At 36.8% G+C, this 12,825-nt stretch overlaps 3 protein-coding genes across 3 annotated transcripts; 1 reads left to right on the top strand and 2 right to left on the bottom strand.

Moving 5' to 3' along the window:
* Nucleotides 1–2,360: 2,360 nt before the first annotated feature.
* On the bottom strand, nt 2,361–3,389 carry LOC147942475 (uncharacterized). The gene has a single exon (XM_087452913.1). It carries the CDS (start codon nt 3,118–3,120, stop codon nt 2,587–2,589), a length of 534 nt encoding a protein of 177 aa, XP_087309039.1. The 5' UTR covers nt 3,121–3,389; the 3' UTR covers nt 2,361–2,586.
* Nucleotides 3,390–6,597: 3,208 nt separating this feature from the next.
* On the bottom strand, nt 6,598–7,375 carry LOC147942474 (uncharacterized). The gene has a single exon (XM_087452912.1). It carries the CDS (start codon nt 7,373–7,375, stop codon nt 6,602–6,604), a length of 774 nt encoding a protein of 257 aa, XP_087309038.1. The 3' UTR covers nt 6,598–6,601.
* A 928-nt stretch (nt 7,376–8,303) lies between these two features.
* LOC104698802 (putative cysteine protease RDL3) lies at nt 8,304–10,610 on the top strand. The gene is made up of 4 exons (XM_019246298.2): nt 8,304–9,509; nt 9,596–9,834; nt 9,961–10,098; nt 10,203–10,610. The coding sequence occupies exons 1-4, from the start codon at nt 9,179–9,181 to the stop codon at nt 10,503–10,505; spliced, it is 1,011 nt and encodes a 336-aa protein (XP_019101843.2). The 5' UTR covers nt 8,304–9,178; the 3' UTR covers nt 10,506–10,610.
* The last annotated feature ends 2,215 nt before the right edge of the window (nt 10,611–12,825 follow it).

The raw sequence follows: 12,825 nt of genomic DNA, 5'->3' as shown, positions 1-12,825 counted from the left end.
ATATCACCACACTTAACTATGGAACCACTTTTATTTGATAAAAAAGATTTATGTTAAAAGCAAAAGTTAATATAATTTGGACATTATTAAACATTTTTTCCATTGGAACTATCGTAAATATTAGATCAATATAATTGTGCACAAAAAAAATAGACTATACAATGTTATAAGTACATAGTTACCAAGTTTTGTAATCATTAATTTTCTGATGTATCACATGGGTTATCATGTCGTTTTCTTGTAATAACGCCTAAACAAAAAAAAACAATATATTTTAAAATAATACTTCTCAGTTCTCATAAATAGTATAGATCTAGTATTATAAAATATGATGCCACCCAGGTACAAAGAAACATATCTATCCCACTATCTTTTTACATTTTCTCTCCCACTTCTCTCAACGACCAAAATGTTACTAATTTACATAACCATAGCACTTTTGACCTTCTCAATGTTACTAATTTCCTTGTCTCTCGGCGTCGTCACAGCAAAAGAGTGGCATCAGAATGAAGCGGAGTGGAATCGATTCTCAAATGAGACTTAATATAATTAATATATCCACATAGCAACATATAATTAATAGAAATTTTTTTAAAAAATTTTTTAAATAAAGAACTAAATTAAATAATTAATAAAAAATATTATAGTTGAGAGATTGTGGGAGTCTATCACCACTCAAATGCTCTAATAATGTTATTCATTAAGAGCAACCCCAATGGAGATATATTTTAGAGGCTCTTAAATTGTTTATTCATATATTTTGTAGTTTGAGATGATTAAGAACTTTGGGTTTGTTAATTAAAAGTTTAAATATGAATACGAAATTATTGTATTTGAGATATAGTATATAAAATTATTGTATTTCATAAAATTTTAAACATAGGAAACATTAAAACATAATAAAAGAGATGTAAAATTCATTAAAAAAAAGAAATGCTTAATTGTATTCTCCAAATTTTGCCCAATTATTCTCAATCAAACCAAATTGGTTTGGGTGGTTGTTGATGGTGAACAGGTGGAGTGAGAAGAGATTGTCAAACTTGATTGGAAATTTGGTCACAAACTTGATTTAAGCATTCATCAATGGTGTCATCAACATTATTGTGTGAAGAAGATGCCATTTTAGAAGAAAAGTGAAATAAAAGATGAAACAATCTCCACAAACATATAAAGTTTCTCCCTAATTCCTGTCAACAAAGAATAGTTAGTAAAGTTTATTTCCCTCAAGAGAGATAGATAACCATTATTGAATAATTAGTAACAAGGATGATTATAAATTTATAATGCTCACCATGCATAAAACCTTGATCGCCAGTATCCTCGCATTCGACTAGACTTCGGATAAGCAAACACCATCCAAGAGCTAAAAACCGATCCTTTTTTGTCAAAATGATTCTCGAAAGATGTCTCGAAACGGCTTGAAAGAGAACCTCATCTTGAAACAGCCAATGTAGAAACGGCTTGATCATACCTTTGCTTGCGCTAATGAGAAAGAATCCATCTGGAGTCATCGGACTATAAGCCACATCGACGACGGGACGAGAATGCCCGTCGCACACTAACGGAGCACCCATCTTCTCTTTGTATCTTGTATATTTCCTCCGGTGGTAGTTAAATAACTGCCAATTCAGAATCGATTCAATCTCTTCCTCCGATTCCAATCTCCTACGATTCCAACCGATCTCATCTCATCTGATTGAGAGATTCGCAACATAGAGAGAGAGGGAGAGGAAGAAAAAGAACACAATCGGGCCCAAAAAATTGCTCTGGATTAAACGGAACCAACGATTGAGCGACACATCACAGTCTCTTATGTGAAATTGAGGTTACTATATAAGAGGAGCTCTTCAATTTTTTTCCATTTTCTGATTTATTTTTTTATCTCTTTTCCCTTAATACCCTACATTAAAACCTCTGTTGGGGATAACCTAATGTGATGTATGGGGGTTTTTACGTGCCAATTAATTGAGAAACAATATTTAGATTTTTTTCTTTAATTATGCGTTCTAATAATAATAATTGATGACACCTTAGACTGTGGTTGATATGATCCTCCCAAGGATTCGGCACCTTCGAGTTGGTTGATAGAGACACCTTGATTCTAAAGACGACGAAGCCTCAAGAATAAGGATGGTGGAATGAATGGTCGCACAAGAGTTGCGGAAAGACTCTTGATATACCGGTTTGATCTTTCAGCCTCGCACCAAATAGATCGGATCTCTCAGCCTCGCACCAAAGAGATCGGGATTTTGACTATCGAAATCACACCAAGTAGTCGGTTTTGATTATTGGAATCACACCAAGCAATCGGTTTTGTTCACAAAGAACAGAAGAGAATCACTCTCAAAAAGAAAAGGTTTTGATAAAAAGTTGGATTGTTATTTCAATGATCTTACATGAGTTTATATAGGATAAGAAAACTTGGTAACAAAGCCAAGTATTAACTAGTCTTAAAAATAAAAAAACAATTAAGATAGTTGGTTGAATGAAGACCCAATTCTTGTGCATGTATTCCTTCCTCCAAAGTGACTCTAGGTGCATGTATCTCAATTTTCGTCACTCTTCTTTGACCACAAAATAAAGTGATTATTTTGGGCTTTCTTGGACTTGAATTAGGTTCAAAGTGGGCTGGACTTGATAGGTATCATCCCCAATAGATTTTCCAATGCTCTCTTTGACCATAAGCTCTTGAATAAGCCCATTTAGTGCATCATTTAGCTTCTTAGCTTTTGCTCTAGTCATTGGTCCTTCAGGTACAAGCAATGGTTCCTCAGCTACAAGCTCCTCAGGTTCAAGCTCAGCTACATGTTCCTCAGCTTCAAACTCAGCTACAAGCTCATCCTCCTTAGCCCCATCCATGATCACATCATCCCCCTCCTCTTGAAAAGGATTTGACCTCAAATCTGGATCATCTGCCACAAAAGGAACCAAATCAGAAACATTAAAGCTTGAATTCACATTGTACTTACCTTGAAGATCAAGTTGGTAAGCATTGTCATTAATCTTTCTTGTGATCTCAAAGGGCCCATCGATTCTAGGCATCAGTTTTGACTTCCTTTCAGCTGGAAACCGTTCTTTTCTCAAGTGAACCCACACTTGGTCTCCTGGTTTGAAAACCATCTTGCGCCTTCCTTTGTTTGCTTGTTTTGCATACTGCTTTGTCTTCTTCTCAATGTTTATTCTAGCTTTCTCATGGATCTGTTTGACAAGGTCAGCTTTCTTTTTCTCATCCAAGCTAGCTCTTTCACTCAAAGGTAGAGGGATTAGATCCAATGGAGATAAAGGATTAAAGCCATAAACAATTTGGAATGGAGAAAACTTAGTTGAAGAATGAACTGATTGATTGTATGCAAACTCAACATGTGGTAAACATTCTTCCCAAGTTTTAATGTTCTTTTTGATCAAAGCTCGCAAGAGTAGACAAAGTTCTATTAACTACTTCAGTTTGACCATCAGTTTGTGGATGACAAGTAGTGGAGAATAGTAACTTAGTCCCTAGTTTAGACCAAAGTGTTTTCCAGAAGTAACTCAAAAACTTTGTATCCCTATCAGAAACAATTGACTTAGGCACTCTATGCAAACAAACAATTTCCTTGAAGAACAACTCAGCAACATGCAAAGCATTATCAGTTTTGTGACAAGGTATGAAATGCGCCATTTTTGAAAATCGATCAATAACCACAAAAACTGAATCTTTACCAGTTCTAGTTCTAGGCAAACCAAGCACAAAATCCATAGAAATATCATGCCAAGGCTGAGTAGGAATAGGCAAGGGAGTGTACAAACTGTTGGGCTGTACCTTTGACTTAGATTGTTTGCAAGTGACACACCTTCCACATATTCTTTCGACGTCTCTCTTCATGTTCGGCCAATGAAAATGATCTTGCATCACCTTAAGCGTTTTTGCTATTCCGAAATGACCCATCAATCCTCCTCCATGCGCTTCCCTAACAAGCAATTCTCGAAGAGAACAATTAGGCACACAAAAACGATTGTCGTAGAAAAGGAACCCATCATGCCTATAGTATTTGCCTGCAGCAAACTTTTCACTAGCTTTGTACACATCCTTAAAGTCAGGATTCTTCTCATACATCTCTTTAACTTGTTCGAATCCCATCAGTTTAACATCAAGAGTAGAGATTAGAGCATACCTTCGGGACAAGGCATCAGCAACAACATTTTCCTTACCTTGCTTATACTTGATGACATAGGGAAACGTTTCTATGAACTCCACCCACCTGGCATGCCGTTTGTTGAGCTTTTGCTGACCCTTCAAATGTTTGAGGGACTCATGATCAGTGTGAATCACAAACTCTTTGGGCCATAGGTAGTGTTGCCATGTTTGCAGCGCTCGAACCAACGCGTATAGCTCTTTGTCGTATGTGGGATAGTTCAAGGTTGCTCCTCCAAGCTTCTCACTGAAATATGCAATGGGTTTCTTGTCTTGCATCAGAACAGCTCCAATACCTACACCAGAAGCATCACACTCAATTTCAAAGGTTTTAAGGAAATTAGGCAGAGTTAAGAGTGGGGCGTTTGTAAGTTTCTCTTTCAAGGCTTGGAACGCTTCTTCTTGTGCTTTCTCCCATTTGAATCCAACATCCTTCTTGATGACTTCTGTAAGTGGTGCAGTTATAGTGCTAAAGTCCTTCACAAAACGCCTATAGAATCCAGCTAGTCCATGAAAGCTTCTTACTTCTCCAACAGTCTTAGGACTTGGCCAGTCTCTTATAGCTTTAACTTTCTCCTCATCAACCTTAATGCCATCTGCACTAACAACAAAACCTAGAAAGACAAGGCTATCCGTATAAAAAGTGCATTTCTTAAGATTGGCAAACAACTTCTCCTCTCTAAGAGTTGTAAGAACCGCTTCTAGATGCTGAACATGTTCTTCCAGATTCTTGCTATAGACTAAGATATCATCAAAGTAAACTACAACAAAGATTCCAGTGAACTTTCTCAAAACATGGTTCATTAATCTCATAAAAGTGATGGGTGCATTTGTTAGCCCAAAAGGCATAACCAACCACTCATACAACCCATGCTTAGTTTTGAAAGCAGTTTTCCATTCATCACCCTCTTTCATGCGTATTTTGTGATATCCACTTTTGAGATCTATCTTAGAAAAGACACAAGAACCATGCAGTTCATCTAGCATATCATCAAGCCCAGGAATAGGATGACGATACTTTACCGTGATGTTGTTGATAGCTCTACAATCAACACACATGCGCCAACTTCCATCCTTTTTGGGCACAAGCAGGACTGGGACTGCACATGGGCTCATGCTCTCTCTAATATGTCCTTTCTCCATGAGCTCATTAACTTGTCTTTGCAGCTCCAATGTCTCCACGGGATTAGTCCTATAAGCTGGTCTGTTTGGAAGTGATGCACCAGGAACAAAGTCTATTTGGTGTTCAATACCACGGATAGGTGGTAAACCTTTTGGATTGTCCTCCGGGAATACGTCCTCAAAATCCTGCAAAAGAAAGGTTATCTCACTCGGTAACACCGGTGCAAGGTCAGAAAAATTCATGAGAGTTTCTTTGAAAACAAACATGATCAAATATTGTTTTGAAAATAAAGCTCTCTTAACCTCTCCTTTTCTCACAAAGAAATTTGAATGCCTCACAGGTTTTCTCTCACAGGCCTTTGACTTGGTTTTTCTCAAACTCTCGTTCTCTTTTTGGTGAATTGTGTTTGTGGGGTTGCTCATGGTGTTTGTTTCTTTCCTCTTCTTGAGAATCAACTGATCTTGATAAACTTCATGAGGTGTCAACGGAACTAAAATGATCTTCTTGCCTTTGAACTCAAAAGAATAACGATTGGTGAAACCATCATGGCTTGTTCTCCGGTCAGATTGCCATGGTCTTCCCAAAAGAATATGACTTGCCTCCATAGGTAGAACATCGCACAAAACCTCATCCTCATATTTCCCAATGACAATAGGAACCTTTACTTGGATACTAACCTTCATCTCACCATCATCATTAAGCCATTGCAGCTTATATGGCTTCGGGTGTTTCTCCGTAGTTAGCCCAAGCTTCTTGACCATTGTTTCACTCGCCACATTAGTACAACTCCCGCCATCAATTATGAGACAACATACCTTATCTCGGACATGGCACCTTGTATGAAATAGATTCTCCCTTTGCTCATGTTCCACAATCACAGTTTGAACACTAAGTGATCTCCTTGCCACCAATATCTCACCCTTTGCTGGAATTTCTTCAAGTTCTTCTAGTGAATCCGAAACCACCTCTTCATTTTCTGATTCAAACTCTCCATTCTCCAAGAGAATCATGGTTCTTCTGTTGGAACATTCATGCGCATAGTGTCCTCTTCCATGACACTTATAACACGTCACATCACGAGCTCGGGTTCTGGTAGCCTCAGCTTTGTCCTTGGTAACTTGATTGGCAACAATTGGCTTCGCTTCAGCCTTTGGAATAACAACTGGCTTTTCTTCCTTCTGGTAACTTGTTTTTGGGTTAGATGAACCAGCACCATAAGTTATCTGCGTAGAACTTCTTCTCTTGAGTTGCTTTTCCACCAAGATTGCTTTATGTAACATCTCTTCAAGCTCCACGTAATGCTCCATCTAAAGCCTATCTTGGACATCTCGGTTCAACCCACTCATGAATCTAGCCATAGTAGCTTCTCGGTCCTCAACCACATCAGCTCTTATCAAAAGAATCTCCATCTCTTGATAGTAATCCTCCACACTTCGACTTCCCTGAGTAAGTCTCCTTAGCTTTTGATGCAGATCGCGGTGGTAATGGCCCGGAACAAAACTTCTCCTCATGATAGCCTTCATCTCAGCCCAAGTCTCAATTGGATATTCGCCATTACGTCTTCGTGAAGTCACCAACTGATCCCACCAGCTAAGCGCATACTCACTAAACTCAACAGCCGCCATTCGCACCTTATTGATCTTAGAATAGTGTTGAAAATTGAAAACTTGTTCTACCTTCTTCTCCCACTCCAAGTAGACATCTGGATCATTCTTCCCAATAAATGGTGGAATTTTAAACTTCAGCCCTCCAATGTTATCATCATTTCTTTCTCTACCTTCTCGCACACGTCTAGGTCTCCTTCGGCCTCCTTGAGATGAGTTTCCACTACGACTGTAGTAATCTTCAGCTGCTACATCTCTTCGCATTCTTAACTCCTCTCCTACTCTCCTATGTTGATTAGGCAAGTTTTGTGGTTGCCTTTGTTGTGCTTCTGCTTGAACTTCGTCCAACCTCTCATAGACTGCATTCATCTCAACCCTCATCATCCTCCGCATTTCTCCCAACAATGCTTCCATCTGAATATTTTGAAATCTCCCGGGTTGTTCTACTTCATGGTTGTTATTTTCTCCGTCAGCCATATTTGAAGAAACCTGCAAGATGAACAAACTCACAAAAACAAAATCCTCACAAGTGTTTACTCTCAAGTGTTTCACTCACAAGTGTTTACTCTCAACTCTCAAAGTGTGTTCTAGTGACTCTCAAAGGTTCTAATAGAACAGAAACCAATCAAACCCAATGTTTTTCCAAAACAGTCGAACAGAATCAAACTCAGCGAGATACCAAAAGATAAAATAGAACCGATTAATAGGAGTAGATTTTTTTTTTTTTTTGAAAAGAACAGAATTGTTTTGTTTTTTTTTTTGAATAGAAAAGAACCTTTTTTCTCTCTTTTTTTTCCTTTTTTTTTGTTTTTTTTTTTTCTTTTGCTTTTTTGTTTTTAAATAAAATAAATAGAAAAAGAAGATGAAAAGATGAGAAGATGAAAATAAAGAAAATGGAAAGATAGAAAGATGATAGATAGAAGATTGAAAGATAGAAAATGATAGGAAGAAGATGAACGGTTAGAAGATGATAGAATGATATAATACCAAACTCAAGGGTGTGCTCTGATACCACTTGATATGATCCTCCCAAGGATTCGGCACCTTCGATTTGGTTGATAGAGACACCATGATTCTAAAGACGACGAAGCCTCAAGAATAAGGATGGTGGAATGAATGGTCGCACAAGAGTTGCGGAAAGACTCTTGATATACCGGTTTGATCTTTCAGCCTCGCACCAAATAGATCGGATCTCTCAGCCTCGCACCAAAGAGATCGGGATTTTGACTATCGAAATCACACCAAGTAGTCGGTTTTGATTATTGGAATCACACCAAGCAATCGGTTTTGTTCACAAAGAACAGAAGAGAATCACTCTCAAAAAGAAAAGGTTTTGATAAAAAGTTGGATTGTTATTTCAATGATCTTACATGAGTTTATATAGGATAAGAAAACTTGGTAACAAAGCCAAGTATTAACTAGTCTTAAAAATAAAAAAACAATTAAGATAGTTGGTTGAATGAAGACCCAATTCTTGTGCATGTATTCCTTCCTCCAAAGTGACTCTAGGTGCATGTATCTCAATTTTCGTCACTCTTCTTTGACCACAAAATAAAGTGATTATTTTGGACTTTCTTGGACTTGAATTAGGTTCAAAGTGGGCTGGACTTGATAGGTATCATCCCCAATAGATTTTCCAATGCTCTCTTTGACCATAAGCTCTTGAATAAGCCCATTTAGTGCATCTTTTAGCTTCTTAACTTTTGCTCTAGTCATTGGTCCTTTAGGTACAAGCAATGGTTCCTCAGCTACAAGCTCCTCAGATTCAAGCTCAGCTACATGTTCCTCAGCTTCAAACTCAGCTACAAGCTCATCCTCCTTAGCCCCATCCATGATCACATCAGTGGTTCATTCACGCGATTTCTTCACGCGAACGGCAGAACGGCAGTACTTGGGAAAGAAACTTTTCTTCACGCGATTTCTTATTAGTTATATATTAAATTTTTTTTTTTTGAGCAACGTGATCCGTTCTGCCGCTAATTATGCTCTTAGAGCACGCGAATACGAGGAAAATGCTATCCAACCTCTCGCTCTCCACTTCTCTGGTTGTTTTATATATTTCCACTTCTCTCAACGACCAAAATTTCCCATTCTATAAATACTTTTGACTTAACAGTTCCAGAAATATCAAGTGAAACATAAAAAAACAAGAAAGAGAAAAGCAGAAGAGCAACGACTATAAGTTTTATAAACCTAGCTTTTTTGACCCTCTTGGTGTTAATAATTTCATTGTCTTTCGGCGGCATAACAGCAACAAATTCACAGCGGAATGAAGCGGAGATGTTCGAGCACTGGCTTGTGGAGAATGGGAAGAACTATAACGGTCTTGGAGAGAAGGAGAGACGGTTCATAGTCTTCAAAGACAACTTGAAACGCATTAAAGAACACAACTCGGATCCGAACCACAGTTGCCAACGTGGGTTGAACCAGTTTTCAGACCTGACCGCTGATGAGTTTCGATCTATTTACTTAGGAGGAAAGATGGACAAGAAGAGCGTATCAGATGTAGCGTTGAGGTATCAGTACAAAGAAGGAGATATTTTGCCTGATGAAGTCGATTGGAGAAAGAGAGGAGCAGTGGTTCCACGAGTCAAAACACAAGGAGACTGTGGTATGATTTTAATTTTTTCTTGGCATTATTTTGATTTTATATTGCCATTGTGGTTGAGATATAATTAGCGGTTGATAAATATGTAGGAGGCTGTTGGGCGTTTGCCGCGACTGGAGCGGTGGAAAGTATAAACCAGATCACAACCGGAGAATTGATATCTTTGTCGGAACAAGAACTCCTTGACTGTGACAGGACCGACAACTTTGGATATATTGGAGGTGGAGCAGTATGGGCTTTTGACTTCATTGTTAGCAACGATGGTATAGTAACAGATGAAGTTTATCCTTACACTGGCAATGATACTGCAGCGTGCAAGGCCATTGAGGTTTGTGAAAAACCAAACATAGATGATGATCTTTTATTTTTAAACTCAATTTTGGTAACTTGATTCTACCATTTGTCTTTAGCATTTCAACTAATCTTTTTTTTCATCTCTGTTTTGATTATGCAGATGCCTGCCACTCGTGTTGTTACCATTAATGGTCGTGAGGTTGTTCCAGTAAATGATGAGATGTCTTTGAAGAAAGCTGTTGCTCATCAGCCTATTACTGTTATGACATCAGCAGCAAACATGAGCGACTACACATCAGTAATTTCAATTGACACTGCTGGCACCAAAATGCTTGATTTTTTAATCTTTAAAACCCAATATTAAGAAGTTGTGATCATATTTTCTTGGTTTTTTTTTCTCAGGGTGTGTATAAAGGACCATGTAGTAATTTGGGGGGAGACCATAATGTGATAATCGTGGGGTATGGAACATCATCAGACGAAGGAGACTACCGGCTTATTCGTAATTCATGGGGACCAGGATGGGGAGAAGGCGGATACCTTAGGCTCCAACGCAACTTCCATGAACCAACCGGGAAATGTTCGGTCGCAATGGCCCCTGTATACCCAATCAAGTGGAAATCTTCATCTGATTTGTTGTCCCCAAGTGTGTTTAAATTGGTTCTTTTATTTGCTTTTCAGTTGATTAGTTTGGTCTTGCTTTGAGATAGACTTTATTGGTGTTCAAGCTCGATCCTACAAGGGTCTGTGTTGTTACTTTTTTAGTGACGCAGCGCCTACTAATACATTGAGCTTCGTTTTATTTGTTCTTTCGGCTTTTGCCAAGTATATGAGTTTTAGCTTCGGTTAGTCTATAATAATGATAACGATGGGTGGTCTTTATTATCTGCGGGTTTTTTCTAGAGTTGATCTTAATGGTTTCTTTCAGCTGTATATGTAGAATTGTTAGTTGTTTCTTGTTTGCTGTTTATTTTTTTAAGCAAACAAAACAAGATTTGTCTCAATTCTCAAACCTCTCACTTTGAACTAAGCTCTCATTTTAGTTCTTTAGAATCCTAGCTTTCTTGCCTTCCAAAAGCTTTTTTATCTTGCTGCAACAATTATTAGCTAGCCAATCCTCTCAAAAGAGTTTTTTCGGGATTATTTTAAGGCTCTTCATGTTTATTGTAACAACTTGACATAGCTCAGCTATTCTGCTGACAGTATAGAGATGTGTTTGCGGTTGTTATTGACTGGAAATGCACCAAATCTTTGGAAATTGAAAACGTCTATATTTTCACGTTGCAAATCCGCGTACTGTAAACACAAAATAATCTCCTTCATCTGATGATGTAACCACACGATTTGGTGGATATTCATATTATACCCCAAAAAAAACTCTCGGAGGACTGGCTAAATTTTGCAGCAAGTTAAAAGCGTTAAAGACAAGAAATGTAGAGTTCTAAAGAACCTAGCTGTTCTCGTCAAAAACAATCTCACTAGAGCTACAAGGAGGGCTTAGTTCAAGCAAGAGGTTTGAGATGAATATACATATTTTTTTGAATTAATGTTTAATTCTATTTAAAAGAAAAAAAAAACGTTTGTTACATATGAATGCAAAACTGTTTTATAAAAAATTCAAACAAAGATCATTTATCGAGTGATTCCATCTTCGTCTATAGAGTGGCAGGCCTCCGCTGTTTAGTATGCTTAACCTGTTTCGGATATTTTTGTCATATCATTTTGACCAGCTTGCATGTCGGGGACGGTTGTTCGCCATGTCTCCTGCTGTTTCATTCACTCCATATGGAATGAATTGTGGTTTGAAAAACATATCATATCCTTTATTAATTTAAAACAAGAAACAACTAATGATTCTACTTGTACAGTCAAAAGCAATAAGATTAACTCTATTTAGGTTTCTATTTATTTAGGTCATAATTAGAAGAAAACAAATTGAAAACATTATGTCGTGTGTATATCTTTCGAATTACATTACAGAAACGCTAAATAAAATTGTTAACATACATAAGTTATCAAATTTTCATTTTTATTTATAATTTAAAAAGTATTAGTATACTAACCACCAAAAATATGGTGATTTTCAGGAAACTCGAGAAACAAATATATAAATAATTTAAAGCAAAAATATTATCATTTGGAATAATCAAACTTGGGGAAAAAGGTGTCATCACCTAACTAATTACAAAATATGTTATTAGTGCTTTAATCATTTACATGAACTAAAACATATTTTTACATATAATCGGATCAAGTGAGCCCCTAATTTATATAACTTTAGGCTGAAAAAAAAAAATTACACATGAAACAAAGTAACAGTTCTATTAAAGATAAAGTTGATAGAACCTAAATCATAAAATTATATAAAAAAATAAAAATTTATTTTTATTCTTTTTGTTTGCGTGCATGTGTAAATCATAGAGATAAAGTTATATAATTTTTTTTTTATTCTTTTTGTTTGCATACACAAAGTAGTTCACTATTCTTTAGTCTTGATCTCTTATTCTCTTGTGCTTTTGTTAGGTGAAATGCAAATACTGTATGTGTACATCAATAAATCAATCTATCATGTTTTTGCCCTTTCCAGCGAAGTTTGTCAAATCAGCACACCATTAGTATGAAGTCTGAAGTAAAAGTTGTAGATTCAAAGTCCCACACCTAGAATGTCTTGCACTCATGGCAAATAACCTTTGATATAAAGAAAACAAAACACTAAGAATAAAAAAAAGATGAGTAATTGAAGTAAAAAAAAAAAAGATGAGTAATATTTTGCATCTACAGTCACAATTATCATTTTGAAAATTATCGAAACTGAAAGACAACCAGAGCGGACATGTTATTTTTGAAATTCTTGATGGGTGTACGTAATATTTTGCATCCACAACTAGTTTCTCAGCAAAAAAAAAAAAAAAAAAAAAAAATCGATCTTATGGAGGTTCAGGAAAACATTAATGATAATTGATGAGGTAGGAGATAGGCCATTTGATTTCTAGCTTGAGGAGAAAGAAGATAAATTAGTAACGAC

The sequence above is a fragment of the Camelina sativa genome, chromosome 6 (assembly GCF_030686135.1).
Source record: "Camelina sativa cultivar CO46 ecotype springtype chromosome 6, ASM3068613v1".
Taxonomy (NCBI): domain Eukaryota; kingdom Viridiplantae; phylum Streptophyta; class Magnoliopsida; order Brassicales; family Brassicaceae; genus Camelina; species Camelina sativa.
This window is presented reverse-complemented; position numbering and strand designations above follow the sequence as displayed.

Bases quoted from the DNA above. Each gene is read 5' to 3' on its own strand.
- LOC147942475 (XM_087452913.1), bottom strand. From the start codon at position 3,120: ATGGTTTTCAAACCAGGAGACCAAGTGTGGGTTCACTTGAGAAAAGAA.
- LOC147942474 (XM_087452912.1), bottom strand. From the start codon at position 7,375: ATGGCTGACGGAGAAAATAACAACCATGAAGTAGAACAACCCGGGAGA.
- LOC104698802 (XM_019246298.2), top strand. From the start codon at position 9,179: ATGTTCGAGCACTGGCTTGTGGAGAATGGGAAGAACTATAACGGTCTT. The intron at 9,510-9,595 runs GTATGATTTTAA...ATAAATATGTAG, and splicing joins CAAAACACAAGGAGACTGTG to GAGGCTGTTGGGCGTTTGCC. The intron at 9,835-9,960 runs GTTTGTGAAAAA...TTGATTATGCAG, and splicing joins CAGCGTGCAAGGCCATTGAG to ATGCCTGCCACTCGTGTTGT.